Source organism: Schistocerca serialis, chromosome 6 (genome assembly GCF_023864345.2).
Source record: "Schistocerca serialis cubense isolate TAMUIC-IGC-003099 chromosome 6, iqSchSeri2.2, whole genome shotgun sequence".
Taxonomy (NCBI): Eukaryota; Metazoa; Arthropoda; class Insecta; order Orthoptera; family Acrididae; genus Schistocerca; species Schistocerca serialis.
Genome location: NC_064643.1, coordinates 62,978,017 through 62,997,856, shown reverse-complemented (window position 1 = coordinate 62,997,856; position 19,840 = coordinate 62,978,017). Strand labels below are relative to the sequence as shown.

The window sequence follows — 19,840 nt, the reverse complement described above, 5'->3', positions numbered from 1 at the left end:
TGGCACAGATAACAGCAGCGATGTGTTGTGGCATGGAAGCAATGAGGCCTTTGTAGGTTGGTGGAGTGATCTTACACCACATCTGCACATACAAGTCACCTAATTCTGGGGAGGAAGAGGGGGGGGGGGGGGGTGACGAGCTTTGACGACATGTTCAGCCATATCCCAGATATGTCCAATTGGAACCAGATCTGGCGAGTTGGGGGCCCAGCACATCGATTGGAACTCGCCACTGTGTTCCACGAACCATTCCATCACACTCCTGGCATTGTGACATAACACATTATCTTGTTGAAAAATGCCACTGCTGTCAGGAAACATGATGGTCATGAAGGGATTTACGTGGTCTGCAGTCAGTGTACGATACTTCTTGGCCATCATGATGCTGCCTCACACTAGCTCGATTGGACCAATGGATGTGCACGTGAATATTCCCCAGGGCATAATGAAGCTGCCGCCACCTTGTCTCGGTCCTGTAGTACAGGTGTCAAGAAGCTGTTCACCTGGAAGATGACACATTTGTGCTCTCCCATTGACATGATGAAGAAGGTATTGGGATTCATTAGATCATGCAACACTCTGCCACTGTTCCAGTATCCAGTGCGGATGGTCATGTGCCCATTTCAGTCATAGTGGAGGCCCTTCATTAGGTGGTGTTTGGTGCACTGTGTGTTCACACACACTGGTATTTTGCCCAGCATTAAAGTCTGAAGTTAGTTCCACCATGGTTCACTGCCTGTCCTGTTTCACCAGTCTGCCCAGCCTGTGACGTCCAACAATTGTAATTAGGAGTGGCCACCCAACCCGAAGATGTCTGGATGTGGTTTCACCTTGGTTCTCCTCGTTTTGAAGACACTCACCACAGCACTCCTCAAACACCTGACAAGCTGTGTAATTTCCAAAATGCTGTTGCCCAGTCTCTGGATCATCACAATCTGCCCTTGGTCAAACTCAGATACGTCACACGCCTTCTCCATTCTACATATGGACAGCACACTCACTGATACTACATGCACCGTGCATGTGTCTGACTAGCAGTCATTCCTCGCCAGGTGATGCTGCTAGCGGCTGGACGGGTTTATATCGATAGTAGGTCGGCAGTCATAATGTTGTCGCTGATCAGTGTTGAATACCTAACATGTCATTCTACTCATCACTGTCACAATAAACCCACAGTGATTCACTATCCCAACAAAATTACAAAATAGTGAAAGTAGCAAAACAAAATTCACTTGATCATCATCACAACATAGACAATATTCTGAACCACATTAGCCATCATTGGTTCATTCATATCAGGAAAAGAGTGGGTATAACTTCTCTAACTCGATTCTTACAAGGCTTTCATAGAATTTACAATGTCTGACTGCTATTCTTCTGTAATGCTCAACAAATGTCATAAAACACAGATGGAGCAAGCAAAAATTGCTGTAACAGGTGGCAAATATTTACATTTATCTCTCCGTTTCCAGCATAACACATAAATACTTCTATATTCTTCCATTAGTTATTAATTTTCATTGCTATAGGATGATGCAAGAATTAACCCCCTGCCCCCTGCCTTTCTTAGTTTTACACATAACAAGTAAAATTTTGCAAAAAAACTTCATGATAATCACAATATTCCAGGATAAATTGCAACAATTATTAAAGTGCAACTACAATATATGACAGAATGAACTGATAAATCCACATGAAATTGAATTACAGCACAAGAGTCGCCTCAATTCCATAATGAAATGCAAATTAAGAAAGCATAACCAAATGAATGACTTCAAAAAAATTTCTTAAGCATCCACTCACAATTAAATTTTCATATGTTGTTACAATTACTACAATAAATCTGAACCAGGGACTAGCTTAACATAACAGTAGTAAATAATGCTTTCTCATAAAGACACCTAATGTTAAAGTTAGCAAAAAAATTAAAAATTAAAAATGCAGCTATGTACAAAACTTAATTAATTGCAGATTACCAACATTAATGTTAATCACTGATTTCCCTTCATATTACCCAGCTCAATAATATTCCTCGTCTAACAAAACAAGAAAGTAGTCACACTGCAAGAAATATTGGAAATGTAAGTATTCACAAAAATGTCATGAAATCCTAGTTAGCATTGCAAGTGTAAAGCACTTTTTTATATCTTATAATTAATAAATATGGCTAATTAGTACTGCATGTTAATTAATTTTGTTAATTACACTAATCATTTTGTTATCAACAGCTTAATTTTCAGTCACCTTAAGGGATACTCATTCTTCAGTGTAATTATTACAAGTCATCTACAGCAGATCAGTTACTAACACAGTTCAGAGGTCTCAGTAAACTGGTACATAATTTGTAAAAGTATTAATGAATTTAGTGCAAGGCAAAATTGATGCATCACACAGTAAACAAAGTCATCATTAGTTATCACAGGTCATAGTATAGTGTAAGTTTTTCATGAACTATGTGATCATTCAGAAGTTTAACCTATGTTATTATACTGGAATATTTCTAGCACTTGATTTTTACTAAATGCATGAGAACATTGTAATCTTTCCAACAGCTAAATTCTCTTTTAGATAATCATTCTACTAATTGCCTCCAGAACAACACCTGGTAAACAAAATACAGTCACTAGTTAACTTTAACGCATAAGCCCTGTTAAGATTTCTACTACCTCCTCTTACTTCTCCCTTAATTATATATAGCAGTAGTAAAATCATTTATTTGCTGTGAGCTCATTTTGGAACAAACCATATTACCTGCGGACTAACTTTCTTGTAATTGTCAGTTAGTAAGTAACATCTAAGCAAACCTAAAGTTTCAAACTTCACCTAAATAATAATTATCCAGTTTTCAGATCATTACCCTTCACAAAGGATTATGTTCCCTGTTGTCAGTCATTACCATAACCAATTCAACAAGGCAAAATGCTATCTAATCTTTAATGTTAATCATTACACAGTAAGCTGAATCATATATTAGATCTACAGATGTCTAGTTGACATGTCCACGTGTGAAATTATACTCTCTGGCAGCAAAACGCAAGGATCTCTCAACTTAATATCCTAAATAAAAAAATATCAGTAATTCATTCCATTAAAACTTTGAGAAAACTTTCTATACTAGGTAATTTCCTGATATAACAGCTTACTCACTGTACTGAAATGACGTGTGGCTAGGGCCTCCCATCAGGTAGACTGGTCGCCTGGTGCAAGTCTTTTGAGATGACGCCACTTCGGCGACTTGCGCATCAATGGGGATATGATGATGATGAAGACAACACAACACCCAGTCCCTGAGCAGAGAAAATCTCCAACCCAGCCAGGGATCGAACCTGGGCCCCTTAGCATTCCGTCGCACTGACCACTCAGCTATCGAGGCGGACAGTGTCCTGCATAATATAAAGTTAGAATTGTGCCTATTACACAAGTCAGTGACATCTTCAGCATTGAAACTTCCTAGTAGATTTTTACTGTGTGCCAGACCAAGACACAAACTCAGGACCTTAGTCTTTCGCGGGCAAGTGCTCTACTGGCTGAGCTGCACAAGCATGACTCATGACTCATGATCCATTCTCGCAGCTTTACTTCTGTGAGCACGTCGTCTCCTACCTTCTAAACTTCACAGAAGCTCTCTTGTGAAATTTGCAAGAGCAGCACTCCTGGAAGAAAGGATTTTGCGGATACATGGCATAGCCACAGCCCGGGGGATGTGTTCAGAATGAAATTTTTACTCTGTAGCTGAATGTGCACTGATATGAAATTTTGTAGAGCACTGGCCCATGAAAGCCAAAGGTACCAAGTTGGAGTCTCAGTCTGGCACACAGTTGCGGCCAGGAAGTTTCATATAAGGGCACACTCCACTGCAGAGTGAACATTTTATTCTGGGTCTTTAGTATTACCAGAATCTTCCTTCAGCATGGTGCTGTATAGTTCCTGAACAGCACAAGCAGTTGGTGTATCAGAGTTATATGATTTCTCACAAGATTTAAGTGTCTTGCAGAAGTCTACATCATTCACTATGTCAGTGCTAACTTGTTTCACATGTTTTTAAACTGACTGCAAAATTTCTTTGCATATGACTCCCACCAGCTTAGCTTTAGATTTTCACAAATCTCTTAATAAACATTCCTACACAGTAGTTTATTTTCAAGTTTTACGTATTTTCTTCCAAAGGTATCTCTCACATTCAACAGGTTTCAAAAACTATTTGTACAGTCCACTGGAAAACTGACTAAATCAGACACCTCAGTTGCAACACCTTCAGCATCTTATATTTAACACAAAATGTCTGTTTCTATGTGGTCACTGCACAGAATAACTAGACTGTTTTAAACTACATCACATGACATATAAAACATCTACTCTGTCTTCACACTTCTTAATTAAATTGTCATTACAAATTTCGTCAGATACACAAACATTTTCAGCTGTTATTTCATTACTCAACTTGTTCTGAAAGTCAAGATTCGCCTGTTCATTTGCTTGTTCTGCCTTAGATTTCTCGACAATCAAAAGTCCACAAGTTTCTGATTATATCATAAATTTGCTGTTTTGATTCCACAATTGAATTATTGAGTTTTGCAATCTCTTTTATCACTTTTTTTATATTTCATTGTACGTAGTACCAATTTTACTGGCCAAATTCTTTTTTGATGTGTCAATTTTATTGGCTGAAATGTTAGTCCTTACATTTATTTTATTGATCAGTCTGTTAATTAGTTCTTTGATCTGTGTCCTGAGTTGTTCTTTAGGAAGCTTCTTGATTTGCTTAGACAGAAATTGATTAGCTACTTAATTTTGCATTTTGCACAGTTCTGCATAATTTACACACAAGTAATAGAAATGGTTTACAGTTCACATGACCTAACACGCTGTCCATCACTACTACACAAAAGAAAGAAAAAGATATTTAAAGACCTTATCTTTTTTCTGTCTTTCATGATGATTTCATGCGTAATTATTTCCAGTTATTCAGTTGTTTAACTAGTCCAATCTCTGGTTTTAATTTGTTGTCAGTTTCTGCTGAAGTGATGTAGGTGAAAAGTGATATTTTTTTTGAAACATTGTTTATTTGCACAGCAAATGATCTCACATGAGATTGACAAAATTGAACCAATGACTGACTCTCTTTTGGCTGTTGCAGTCTCTTCTTATATTTGTTTTAACAACGAGAATTTAGCTGTTTACATTGTTCAGAATGTTAATTTTGATGAATTCTATGAAAAGTTAAACAGTTGTTGAGAATAACCTACAGAATTTAGATGTATAAATCACTACTCATATTCCACAATAACAAACAAATCGAAAGAATATCATTTACATTTCCAAAATGCAGAAAATGTAATTTTACAATAACATGTAATTTATAATACACAATATGTTTGTAGTTACTGAATGGAGTTTGTTGCTGACATGTTTCCTGGGTCTTTTCATTAAATGAAATTGAAGTAACCAATAGATTTCACTGGAAGAATTTTGTAAATGTGCCTTTCAGCATATGTTTATGTTCATTGAATATTTCATTACATTTCAGTAACAGATCATGATAATTATGTTCAAAGTATGTGAAGAAACTTGAGTTAACCTCACACTTCTGTTACAATATGTGCTCATTACATGACTTTGTGTTTACGTCGTGCTGTAGTATTGGCTACCTTGGATCAGTGAGGTATCACAGATTTCATTCAAAGGTGGCCACAGCCTATAATGTTACATTACATGGGCTCACCAATTTGGCTCAAACTGTCTGAATGGAAGCAGGCAGGTGCCCCTTTCAAGCTGCTAGAATACTTTGCGTGGTTGGGGTTCTCTCTGAAGATTTACAAGTAAAGTATCAGAGATTTTTTGAGCAGTAGTTCACGTATCGTGTATAAGTGCCATAGCCCAGTGGTCAATTGCATCGACTGGCAGTTCCCAGTTCAGGTTTAATTGCTGTGCTACCATAATTTCTTCCACTGCTGAAGATCAGTCATGCCAAAAAGTACCAAAGCTGCAGCTAATCTTAATCTCCTCTTCTGATTGATGAATTTGCATCAAATTTGTGTTACACTAATCTTCTGTCTTGTTACTCTAAAAGTGTCTGGCAACTGATAGTCTGTGTTGTAAATTTCTCTAATATGAATGACATTTTATTACTGGAGTTGAGATTAGCTGATTTGCATTTACATGCAATTGCAAATTGATATTTTAGCAGGTGAACCACATAATCAATGTCTGTTTCTATTTTTATGACTCTTCTTCATGCATTGAATTTGTGTATCTTCTCCGTGTCATGTTTTTGCTGTTGTTGTGGTCTTCAGTCCTGAGACTGGTTTGATGCAGCTCTCCATGCTACTCTATCCTGTGCAAGCTTCATCATCTCCCAGTACTTCTGAATCTGCTTAGTGTATTCATCTCTTGGTCTCCCTCTACGATTTTTACCCTCCACGCTGCCCTCCATTGCTAAATTTGTGATCCCTTGATGCCTCAGAACGTGTCCTACCAACCAGTTCCTTCTTCTTGTCAAGCTACGCCACAAACTCCTCTTCTCCCCAATTCTATTCAATACCTCCTCATTAGTTATGTGATATACCCATCTAATCTTCAGGATTCTTCTGTAGCACCACGTTTGAAAAGCTTATATTCTCTTCTTGTCCAAACTATTTATCGTCCATATTTCACTTCCATACATGGTACACTCCATACAAATACTTTCAGAAACGACTTCCTGACACTTAAATCTATACTCGATGTTAACAAATTTCTCTTCTTCAGAAACACTTTCCTTGCCATTGCCAGTCTACTCTCTACTTCGACCATCATCAGTTATTTTGCTCCCCAAATAGCAAAACTCCTTTACTACTTTAAGTGACTCATTTCCTAACCTAATTCCCTCAGCATCACCCGACTCAATTCGACTACATTCCATTATCCTCGTTTTGCTTTTGTTGATGTTAATCTTATATCCTCCTTTCAAGACACTGTCCATTCCATTCAACTGCTCTTCCAAGTCCTTTGCTGTCTCTGACAGAATTACAATATCATCAGCGAACCGCAAAGTTCTTATTTCCTCTCCATGGATTTTAGTACCTACTCCGAATTTTTCTTTTGTTTCCTTTACTGCTTGCTCAATATACAGATTGAATAACATTGGGGAGAGGCTACAACACTGTCTCACTCCCTTCCCAACCACTGCTTCCCTTTCATGCCCCCTCGACTCTTATAACTGCCATCTGTTTTCTGTACAAATTGTAAATAGCCTTTCGCTCCCTGTATTTTACCCCTGCCATCTTTAGAATTTGAAAGAGAGTATTCCAGTCAACATTGTCAAAAGCTTTCTCTAAGTCTACAAATGCTAGAAACGTACGTTTCCCTTTCTTAATATTTCTTCTAAGATAAGTTGTAAGGTCAGTATTGCCGCACGTGTTCCAATATTTCTACAGAATCCAAACTGATCTTCCCCGAGTCGGCTTCTACTAGTTTTTCCATTCCCCTGTAAAGCATTCACGTTAGTATTTTGTAGCTGTGACTTATTAAACTGATAGTTCGGTAATTTTCACATCTGTCGACACCTGCTATCTTTGGGATTGGAATTATTATATTCTTCTTGAAGTCTGAGGGTATTTCGCCTGTCTCATACATCTTGCTCACCAGATGGTAGAGTTTTGTCAGGACTGGTTCTCCCAAGGCCGTCAGTAGTTCTAATGGAATGTTGTCTACTCCTGGGGCCTTGTTTCAACATAGGTCTTTTCAGTGCTCTGTCATACTCTTCACGCCGTATCCTATCTTCCATTTCATCTTCATCTAGATCCTGTTCCATTTCCATAATATTGTGCTCAGGTACATTGCCCTTGTATAGACCCTCTATATACTCCATCCATCTTTCTGCTTTCTCTTCTTTGCTTAGAATTGGGTATCCATCTGAGCTCTTGATATTCATGCAAGTGGTTCTCCTTTCTCCATAGGCCTCTTTAATTTTCCTGTAGGCAGTATCTATCTTACCCCTAGTGAGATAAGCCTCTACATCCTTACATTTGTCCTCTAGCCATCCCTGCTTAGCCATTTTGCACTTCCTGTTGATATCATTTTTGAGATGTTTGTATTCCTTTTTGCCTGCTTCATTTACTGCACTTTTGTATTTTCTCCTTTCATCACATAAATTCAATATTTCCTCTATTACCCAAGGATTTCTGCTAGCCCTCGTCTTTTTACCGATCCTCTGCTGGCTTTACTAGTTCATCTCTCAGAGCTACCCATTCTTCTTCTACTGTATTTCTTTCCCCCATTTGTGTCAGGTGTTCCCTTATGCTCTCCCTGGAACTCAGTACAACGTCTGGTTCTTTCAGTTTATCCAGGTCCCATCTCCTTAAATTACCACGTTTTTGCAGTTTCTTCAGTTTTAATCTACAGTTCATAACCAATAGATTGTGGTCAGAGTCCACATCTGCCCCTGGAAATGTCTTACAATTTAAAACTTGGTTCCTGATTCTCTGTCTTATCATTATATAATCTATCTGAAACCTTTTAGTACCTCCAGGGTTCTTCCATGTATACAACCTTCTTTTATGATTCTTGAACCAAATGTTAGCTATGATTAAGTTATGCTCTGTGCAGAATTCTACCAGAGGGCTTCCTCTTTCATTTCTTAGCCCCAATCTATATTCACCTACTATTTTTCCTTCTCTCCCTTTTCCTACTGACGAATTCCAGTCACCCATGACTATTAAATTTTCGTCTCCTTTCACTACCTGAATAATTTATTTTATCTCATCATACATTTCATCAATTTCTTCATCATCTGCAGACATATTTGGCATATAAACTTGTACTACTGTAGTAGGCGTGGGCTTTGTGTCTATCTTGGGCACAATAATGCGTTCACTATGCAGTTTGTAGTAGCTTACCCGCATTCCTATTTTTTTATTCATTATTAAACCTTCTCCTGCATTACCACTATTTGATTTTGTATTTATAACCCTGTATTCACCTGACCAAAATTCTTGTTCCTCCTGAATGGAATCTGACCTTCCACACTCCGATCCGTAGAACGCGTTTTCTTCCTCCTGCTAACGACGTCCCCTTGAGTAGTCCCCGCCCGGAGATCCGAATGGGGGACTATTTTACCTCCGGAATATTTTACCCAAGAGGACGTCATCATCATTTAACAATACAGTAAACCTGCATGCCCTCAGGAAAAATTATGGCTGTAGTTTTCCCTTGCTTTCAGCCGTTCGCAGTACCAGCACAGCAAGGCCGTTTTGGTTAGTGTTACAAGACCAGGTCAGTCAATCATCCAGATTGTTGCCCCTGCAACTACTGAAAAGGCTGCTGCCCCTCTTCAGGAACCACATGTTTGTCTGGCCTCTCAACAGATACCCCTCCGTTGTGGTTGCAGCTATGGTATGGCCATGTGTATTGTTGAGGCACGCAAGCCTCCCCACCAACAGCAAGGTCCATGGTTCTGTGTCATAGTCAATAATTATAAACTTCATTAACCGATTGTATGGACACATTGTCACCAACTTTTTTTCATAATTTAAAAAATTTTATTTTTGAATGTGATCTTATATGCCAGAAAGGCAGACAGTAATTTTAGTCATAGTTTCTTAAAGAAGCACAAAATTATTCATTATGATAAGTAATTTAATTTAAATAGATGCCAAATTTTTCTCCCATTTATGTGTTTCTGATTTTTACTAGTGTTCTGTTGGAGATAAAAGAACAAAAAAGTTCTACTCTTATAAAATGAAAATAAGTCCCTCACTTCTGGGCCTTTCAAATACACCTTTAAGTACTAATAATTGCAACTTGTACTTAAGGATTGAGATATTCTTATATTCGATTCAGTTCTATTTATTGCTAGTTTTGTCTCTGTTTCCATTGCTATGCTTTCTAACAAGCAAAGCCGTTTAACAGTGAGTAAAATAGTATCTTCATCCATTCGAGCTAATTTGTGTCTCTTGTTGCAATGGACCAACTTTGTTTCAATTTGGAGGTGTGGTCTAAAACTTTTATCTCCCCTTGAATTTCGAGTCTCAAATTTCAGGTGCGGCTTATATTCGGTAAAATTTATTTTCCTTGATTTTGAGTATCATTTTTCAGGTGCGGCTTAGATCCGAGTGCGTCTTAGATCCGAGTGTGGCTTAGATTCGAGTAAATACGGTAATGACTGTAGAATCTCAAAATATGGCCAGGAAGTTGTCGTTGTTGAGGCTTGTGTACTTATGAATGAAGCTGACAGTGAAGTCGAAGATGAGGTTTACGAAAAATTAACATGTGGGTTAGAGAGCATAAACACTACAAAGAAATAATTTTAATGGCAGATTTTATGGAAAAGTAGGGATGGCCACTGATGGTGGGGCAATATGAAGATGACACAATAAATTACTGTGGGAAAAGGTTAGTGGATATGTGTCAAACATTGCCCTTGAAGATTTTAAATGGTTTCTTTCCTCAGAAGCAGATCCATAAGTTTATCCGTTGAGAAATGTCAGGTCAATAATGAACTATATTATTCAAAATAAAATTTGCGACATATGAACAGATAACATTGGAGTCTACAGGGGTGCAGAATGTAGCTCAGACAACTTTTTGCTAGGCACAAAGATGATGATAACATCCAAGGGCCAAAGACAAATTAAAGAGGCAAATATTGCAATAAGGACAGTGGATACTATGAAATACAAATTTAGATAGCTTGAAACAGAAGTCTGACAATTCTTTATAAATTACAGTTGTAAAACAAACTGAGGCACTTAGAAAAGAAATGGCAGGAATTACAAAATGGATACGCGAAGCAGCATTTGAAGCACTGGGGCAGCAAGAAAAAGAAAGAAAACGACCCCCACAGTGGTGAGCTCAAAGCATGGGAGAAAGAATAACCCTAAAAAATATGTTCTATAATAATTGGTCCGCCCCCCCAACACGCGGGTCCGACATGTACTAAATGGACCGCGGCCGATTTAAGCTACCACCTAGCAAGTGTGGTGTCTGGCTGTGACACCACATAAGCTACTACAAACAGCATAGTGAATGCATTATTGTGGCCAAGATAGACACGAAGCCCACGCCTACTACAGTAGTGCAGGTTTATATGCCAACTATCTCTGCAGATGATGAAGAAATTGATGAAATGTATGATGAGGTAAAAGAAATTATTCAGGTAGTGAAGGGAGACGAAAATTTAATAGTCATCGGTGACTGAAATTCGACAGTAGGAAAAGGAAGAGAAGGAAACATAGTAGGTGAATATGGATTGGGGCTAAGAAATGAGAGGAAGCCGCCTGGTAGAATTTTGCACAGAGCATAACTTAATCATAGCTAACACTTGGCCTTCATCAAAAATAGATCTCTCTCTCTCTCTCTCTCTCTCTCTCTCTCTCTCTCTCACTCACTCACTCACACACACACACACACACACACACACACACACACACACACACACACAAATATGCAACTCACACACATGACTACACTCTCAGGCAACTGAAGCCACACGGCAAGCAGCAGCAACAGTGGGAGTGGCAACTGTGTGGGGATAAGGAGGAGGCTGGGGCGGGGAGGCGGAGGGATAGTAGGTAGTAGGATAGGGGTGGCATACAGTGAAATGCTATTGGAGATCACACAGGGATGAGGTGGAGAGAGGGTAGGGCAGCTATGTGCAGTCAGGAGGTTAGATGGAGGACAGGGGAGAGGGCAGAGGGTAGAGGGTAGCGGAAAAGGAGAGAAGTAAAAAGACGAGGTGCAGTGGTGGATTGAGGGCTGGAGCAACTGAATTACATTCTCCGCCTTGGTTTCCACTACCTCTCCTCGTGCCCTGAAAGGAGAAATGTCATGCCCACTATCCTCCCCACCCCGAACCGACACAATATACTCATTCATCCCTACACAACCCCTGCTCCCAACCCCTTAACTCATGCTCACAACCCTGTAATAGACCTAAATGCAAGCCCTGTTCCATACATCCTCCCACCACCCCCACCACCACCCCCACCACCACCACCACCACCACCAGCCCACCATGTCAAAATGCCTTGAAAATTTTTATACAGGAAGAATACACGAAAAGAAAAAAACCTGTCCAAATGTTAGCTATTAAGATGCACTGCTTTTTTTTTTTTTAAATGTTGAAAATTGTCAAATTCATAATGTAATGTGGCAGGTAGCTAGAGAAATGTACACTCCTAATGGAGCTGTAGCAGGTTGTGCTTGCGCTACGTGGCAGGCACAAATTGTTGGCTGATAGCACATCAATAAACAGATAACAACTCGATGCGATTGCAGTTTGTGAAGTGAATTTCAGTATTCATTGGTAGCTTCTTTGTAACAATTGTCCATAGTTACTGTTCCGTCAAATTTGCAACACATTTCATGTACATAATAATTACCAGTTGCTTTTATGCTAACATAAGTGTTAACAGTGGAGATAAAACTGAATTAATATTTACTGTTTTTAATGCTTAATATTAAGCAGTGTGCAAACCTGGTTTTATTTCATAAAATCTGACCATAAACTGACTTACGCAAAGTAATAAATATGCACTAAAATGAAACTTGCACAACTGTGGAAGTAAAACTGTATGAAAAGTGTACTGTATGGAGTGGCCACAAAGTCCTGGTACCTGCTATTAAATGCGGATCGTGTAGTGGCAAAAGTCTTATTATTGATCTGTCAAAATCTGTAAATATAGGCAAGAATAATTTTTAATGTTTCATTTGACATGATTTCTATCCAGTTGCAGAAATTAATTCATTGCTTTTATTGGACTCTTGGCTTGGACATAACAATACCTCTGTATTTGGGAACGACAATGAAAAAACTGTTGATATAATTCAGATTCCACATGAAACAACCAATGTTGATAAAGAATTTTTTCTGCCATGGAAAATATTTTCAAAGAAATTGTCGGACAGTATAATTTCCAGTAGCTCCACATCATTTGCAATTTTTCAGGGGAACACTATACTTAAATTTCAGTTTGCATCAGCACATGTTATAAATCTTATAGTATTCTCGGTATGGAGCACTATAAGCAGAGCAATGGCCAGGATATATTCTTACTCCACTGCAATTCTGTGTGAATAAAAATTATAATTACTGTTACTTGTCTGAAAGCATTTATTTTTCTTCTCTCAGGTGGATCTGGTGTAAGGAAAAAATGTTTGTTCTATACATTCAAATGACTCTTCGCTTTATTGTGACAACTGTGGGGAATAAACAAGGAACTGTTTCATTGTTACTAAAGGATGCATTATTCAAAAATTATCGTAAGAGCTGTGCTACAAGAATTGTTATAAAATGATGTATGTGTAAGAAATATTTCATTCCAATAAATTAAAGTCACGATTGATGGAAGTCATCTGCAATATGACATCAAATAGTGCTGTGATTTATTTTCCTCTAATAGCTATCTTTTTAAAAATAACATATGCAACATTTCAGCTGTCAATATGAATTATCTATCAAAACATTAATGACTGATGACAGCTTTTGTATAGTTTAGGTGCTTCAGTTCTGCTTGTTACTCCAGATATTAGCAGTATGCACCAATACACTCTCAGGTCAAATCTGATTGCATATTAGGCAGAAAGGACTGTACAAACCTCTGTTATATTTGGTTCTTTGTGTGACAAAAATGAGTAACTCCAACAATTTTTAAAGAATACTTGCAACTTGTCTTAGCAGCTAAAATTTTGGCAGTCCATTTTTTTTTTCATTGTATTATTTCTGCATAAAAAATTTCAGGGTGGGTTTTGACATGTCAGGTTGGACCATTCACTCGTCAGTTAGTATGCAACATGAGTTACCCTTATTGAACCAGATCATCTGAGGGTCAGAAGTAAAATTGATGAAGTACAAATTTGTGTTGATGAGTTAGATTCATGTAACATATTTGAGATAATATGCCTGTCCAAACATCACTGATCACTGGTATATAGATATGTCATATGTTTCAGGATCTAAGCTAGCTTCTTACTTCAATAGAGTAGACATCTAGAAAGGAGTAGTTGCCAAATTTATTAGATACTGCCTTAAATTCAAGAACATTGACGTGCAGGTCAAAACCATTATGCAACCTAGTGCCAAGCTTATCCAGGTTGTTTCAATTGGGTGATGAAGACACACAAATCATGATCTGCATCCAAACAGGAGGGAAGAAGACAAGGTAGCTGAGCACCTTGCAAAAAGTGAGAGCTTTGAGCCTCAAGCACACAAAGCAAAATGTGATTACTGGAGTCAGAGCAGCACATTTTTTATGTGACAGTCAGGTTACAGGTAGGCAATCTTGAAAGTAATTAGAACAGAACAGGATCATAATATACGTAAAAGTTTCCAGACTAGTAAAATTTGTTTGTTCATCAGAATGATAGAGGGATTTAAAACAGGGTATATGAGCTTATTGTATGTGTAGAAGCAAATTCTGAAGTGATAGATGTTCTTTGCCTTTATGAGCTTCCATGTAACCACAGGGTAACAGAGTTAAATATAAGGGATAAAAGACCAGCATCATTTTCATGCACAGTGAACATGGCAAAAGAAAGGAGTTGAAACATTTGTAAAAGTTTAATGCAGAGTAAAAAATATTGAAACATTTGCAACAATCAAACATAGTAGTATGTGCTTGTGTGTTGTTACTGCACAATACTTCAGTTTTAATTTAATAGGTAATATGCTGTGACTTCTTAACCACCTGACTACAAATAATGTACTGTCCAACACACAGTTTGGATTTTTGAAGGATTCCAGTGCTGAAAAGGCTATTTTCACATGTGCACACAGTTTGGATTTTTGAAGGATTCCAGTGCTGAAAAGGCTATTTTCACATGTGGTGAATGCAGGTAGTTCATTAGATAATAAATTACGATTGCAGGTCTTTCTGTGATTTGTCAAAGGCATTTGGCTGCATGAACCACAACATCCTATGGTGTCACTGGTGATACTGCAAAAATGGTTCAAATCATATTTCACAAACAGGAAACAGAGGGTGGCAGTATGAGAGACCAGTCGTCATCAGATTGGGAAGTAGTTACCTATGGTGTCCCACAAGGGTCCGTTTTAAGGAGTATTAGTAAATAGTTTATATCTAACCCACTGCCATTAAACTTTGGAAAGACTTACTACATGCTGGGCTGTTCTTGAGTACTGCTCGAGTTTTTGAGATCCGTACCAGGTCGGGTTGAAGGAAGACATTGAAGCAATGCAGAGGCGGGCTGCTAGGTTCGAACAACACATAAGTGTTACAGAGTTGCTTCGAGAACTCAAATGGGAATCCCTGGAAGGAATGTGACATTCGTTTCAAGAAATACTATTGAGAAAACTTAAAGAACTGGAATTTGTAGCTGATTGCCAAAAGATTCTTCTGCCACTGACATACATTGTGTGTAAGGACCACAAAAATAAGAGAAATTAAGGCTCATACAGAGAAATTTAGACATGCGTTTTTCCCTTGTTCTTTTTGCGAGTGGAACAAGAAAGGAAATGATAGTAGTGGTACAGAGTACCCTCCGCCACTTTCTGTACAGTGGCTTGTGGAGTATAGATGTAGATGTAGATGCAGTTCAGAACATGAATGTATATAAAGTAGGAAGATGTCTGGATGAAAAAGGTATTAAAACTTAATAATTAATTCAGTTGGAACAAGCTTGCCACAGAACATCTAAACAAGTCCTGATTTGCCATGCGTATCTCATCAGAAATAAGTGATGTAAAAATTAAAAAAAAAGCTGACACACTTTGCATACTTTCATTCCATAATGTGCTAGTGTCATATTTTGTGGTAACTCTTCAAGTCAGACAAAAGCCTGTTCCAGATACTGCTTCTCAGTATATTTAATGTTTAATGAGATACATTGTAAATAATATGTTCTTTTTTCCGACTGACAGATCCATTCACAAAATCAGTGTAAGGAATAAGAACAATGTACTAGTCTGGAAAGGGATTCATTTTTCAGGAATACTCGTTATCAATAACATACTAGCACATGTAAAAAGTTCAGCTACAAATAAAATTTAGCGTAAGAGAAGAGTGAAGGAATTCCTTGTGGCCAACTTCTTTTATTCCATCGACATGTTTCTAAACACAGATGATGTACTGTGTATACTACTACTACTACTACTACTACTACTACTACATTTTATTAATATCACGTTAAAAAAATCTGACATGTTCCACACCCACAAGGATCTCCTCAAAATCAATACATGAAACAGAGAGTTCATCTAATGTAATCTAATCATGACTGTGTACAAGGCTACTCTGATTATAGTTACTGCCGGGTTGCCTTCGGCAGTGACAGGAAACAAACCATTAGTGGCAAAAATTTCTCTGACTTTTAGAACTTCTACTGGCTTAGAACTAGAATCCTATGGCTCACTAAAGTTGACCTATGTGTAGTATTTGTAAACACTATTTGAAGGTCAATGTCATTTTGAATTCTTCTTCTCTTTCCCTCTACCCCCTCCCCTCCCACTCCCCTCCCCCTCCTCCCTCACCTCCATCTCCCTCTCCCCCTCTCCCCCTCCCCTTTCCCATCCATCTCCTGCTCTCCCCCTCCATCTCCCCCTTTCCCCTCCCCCTCCATCTCCCCCCTTTCCCCTCCCCCTCCATCTCCCCCCTTTCCCCTCCCCCTCCATCTCCACGTTTGCCCTCCCCCTCCATCTCCCCCTTTGCCCTCCCCCTCCATCTCCCCCCTTCCCCCTCCCCCTTCCCCCTCCTCCTCCCTCTCTCTCCCCCCCTCCATCTCCTCCTCTCCCCTTCCCTCTCCATCTCTCTCTCCCCCTCCATCTCCCCCTCTCCCCCTCCCTCTCCATCTCTCCCGCGCTCTCACCTCCATTCCCTCTCTCCCTCCCCCTCTTCCTCTCTCTCTCTCCCCCTCTCCCTCTCCCCCCTCTCTCTCCCCCCTCTCCCTCTCTCTCTCTCTCCCTCTCTCCCTCTCCCCCCTCTCTCTCCCCCCTCTCCCTCTCTCTCTCCCCCTCTCCCTCTCTCCCCCTCTCACACCCTCCCCCTCTCCCCCTCTCTCCCCCCCTCTCCCTCTCTCTCCCCCTACCACTCTCCCTCCCCCCTCCCCCTCCCCCCTCTCTGCGTCTGCCTCCCCCTCTCCCTCTCCCTCCCTGCTTGTGTCCCTCAACCCGTCCATCTCCCTCTCTCTGTTTCATGCAGTGTAAATGAAAGGTAGTTTATTACTATGCTAATGTAGAAGCAGATGCAAGTTGACCCTGTGAAACTGAGAATATTTAAATGACTCATAAAAATACTGTAAATGATGAGAAAACTTGAATTCCAGGAATAAGAAGCGGGTTGCACTTTAATTTGAAGGAATGCAATGAAATGCTAAGAAAAATGCAATATCTTGACTTCTTATTTGTTTTTAGTTTAATTTTGAAAATTGTTATTTAATTCTACTTTTCTCTCACTAGTTTTTTAATTTATTTCTGTGGTTTGTATGTTATGCAATTGCTTTTACTGCATCGTCATTATAAGTAGGTGTTCAGCACTATCTTAATTACATATTATACTGTTTTATGTTTACCTGCAAGTGCTTTTGTAAGGGAGTGATGGTGATACTGTTGGTTGTGCTTAACTTATGATAAGACATTACAAAAATTATATTCATTTGTTTTCATCTGATTTGCTTCAGAATATGCTTTCCAGTGTGGAATTCGCAGCAATTCAGGGTCCTGAAGTGCAATATACTGGCTGTGAAGTGGCTTTGGAAAATAGTACTGTTTGTCAAAATATTGTTATTGACTACACCAGTGATAGTATACAGTCAAATACTCTGGATAATGTGAATGAAACAGAAGATTCAAGAAAGACACAACCTGAAAATGTTGCAGTAAACAAAAAGACACATTTTAGTTCTTTATTGAATCCTAGACTACCACCCAAAAATTGTGGTGCTGAAGGAACACGCCAGGATCTCCATGTAAAGATGCAACCCCAGCAAAATTCAAAATCTATGGTAAATATAGTATTCTTCTTCTGCTTTATCATCCACATACTTTGTTTGACTGATTTTTTTAACTGTAGTATGAATAGATGAATCTATGGATGTTACACCTCATTTTACAGAGTTCTCGTGGTACGTAACTGCAAGAGTAGTAGAATGAAAACAATGCAAACAATTGAATGTGGCTTCATTCTTTTTAAGTCATATACACTAAAGTGCCAAAGAAACTGATATAGGCATGCATATTGAAATACAGAGATATGTAAACAGGGAGAATACGGCACTGCGATCAGCAACGCATATATAAGACAAAAAGTGTCTGGCGCAGTTGTCAGATTGGTTACTGCTGCTACAGTGACAGGTTATCAAGATTTAAGTGAGTTTGAATATGGTGTTATAGTCAGGGCATGAGCAACGGGACACAGCATTTCCGAGGTAGTGATGAAGTGGGGATTTTCCCTTATGCCCATTTCACAAGTATACCATGAATATCAGGAAAATGGTAAAACATCAAAACTCCAACATTGCTGCGGCCAGAGAAAGATCCTGCAAGAATGGGACCAACAATGACGGAAGAGAATCGTTCAACATGATAGAAGTGCAACCGTTCCACAGCAGATTGCTGCAGATTTCAATGCTGGGCCATCAACAAGTGTGAAGAGTATGAACTATTCAATGAAACATCATCAATTTACACCTCGCCTGGGCCCGTCAACACCGACATTGGACTGTTGATGACTGGAAACATGTTGCCCGGTTGGACAAATCTCATTTCAAATTGTATCGAGTGGATAGATGTGTACAGGTATGGAGACAGCCTCATAAATCCATGGACCCTGCATGTCAGCAGGGGACTGTTCAAGCTGGTGGAGGCTCTGTAATGGTATGGGACATGTGCAGTTGGAGTGATATGGGACCCATGATACTTCTAGATATGACTCTTGTCAGGTGACACTTATGTAAGCATCCTGTCTGATCACCTGCATCCATTCTTGTCCATTGTGCATTCCGACAGATTTGGGCAATTCCAGCAGGTCAGTGCAACACCCCACATGTCCAGACTTGCTACAGAGTGGCTCCAGGAACACTCTTCTGAGTTTAAATGCTTCCGTTAGCCACCAAATTCCCCAGACAACGTTATTGAACATACCTGGGATGCCTTGAATTATGCTATTCAGAAGAGATCTCCACCCCCTCTAGTCTTATGGATTTAACGACAGTCCTGCAGGATTCATGGTGTCAGTTCCCTGCAACACTACTTCAGACATTAGCTGAGTCATGTTGTGGCACGACTGCGTGCTCGTGGGGGCCCCACATGATGTTAGGCAGGTGTACCAGTTTCTTTGGCTCTTCAGTGTATAATAAAATGGAAATTATTGTGTGGAAGTGCATCTAACATTTAAAAATTTATGTCTTATGAAGAGGTGCCCACTTTATAACAACCTTCATTCCAAGCCTGTAGAAACTACAAGGATAAATATTGTGGGTTAACGATAAGGTAGTCAGGTTTGAAGTGGGTCATAATTTTTATTCCTTAAGATGTTAGGAAACATTGTGCGATTCTTAGCATGTAATTTTATTCTGTTTGTTTCTACTTCAGTGTTGTTCTTCCCTTCCTGTTTCATTGACAAGTTTAAAGAAATATGTTTTTGAGCTAGGTTTGAAGAAACTGCCGTGAGGCCACATCCGAGATGTGGAGGCAGCTTTGCCTGCAGCTATCGAGTGTGCAGGGTGCATTTGGAGTTTTTTGCAGCGGCATGATTGCACTAAAATCTTCTTGATTGGTGGAGCTAGCCATCGATAGCTCAAGGATCTTATTGGAATTGATCCGGCTTGAAAACCGAAAAGATTTTATCCCTTTCAGGGTGCAGTCATCTGCAAATTGTGGCTGATGTCAGCACCAACGACCCCTGTCACA

General features: G+C 39.2%; 1 protein-coding gene across 1 annotated transcript in view; it reads left to right on the top strand.

Moving 5' to 3' along the window:
- LOC126483951 (zinc finger protein Xfin-like) overlaps positions 1–19,840 on the top strand; it is a 345,327-nt gene that overhangs the window by 162,684 nt on the left and 162,803 nt on the right. Inside the window, exon 8 of the mRNA XM_050107239.1 lies at positions 17,611–17,934. Coding sequence (XP_049963196.1) covers positions 17,611–17,934 — 324 coding nt within the window. The remainder of the gene's footprint in view (positions 1–17,610; positions 17,935–19,840) is intronic.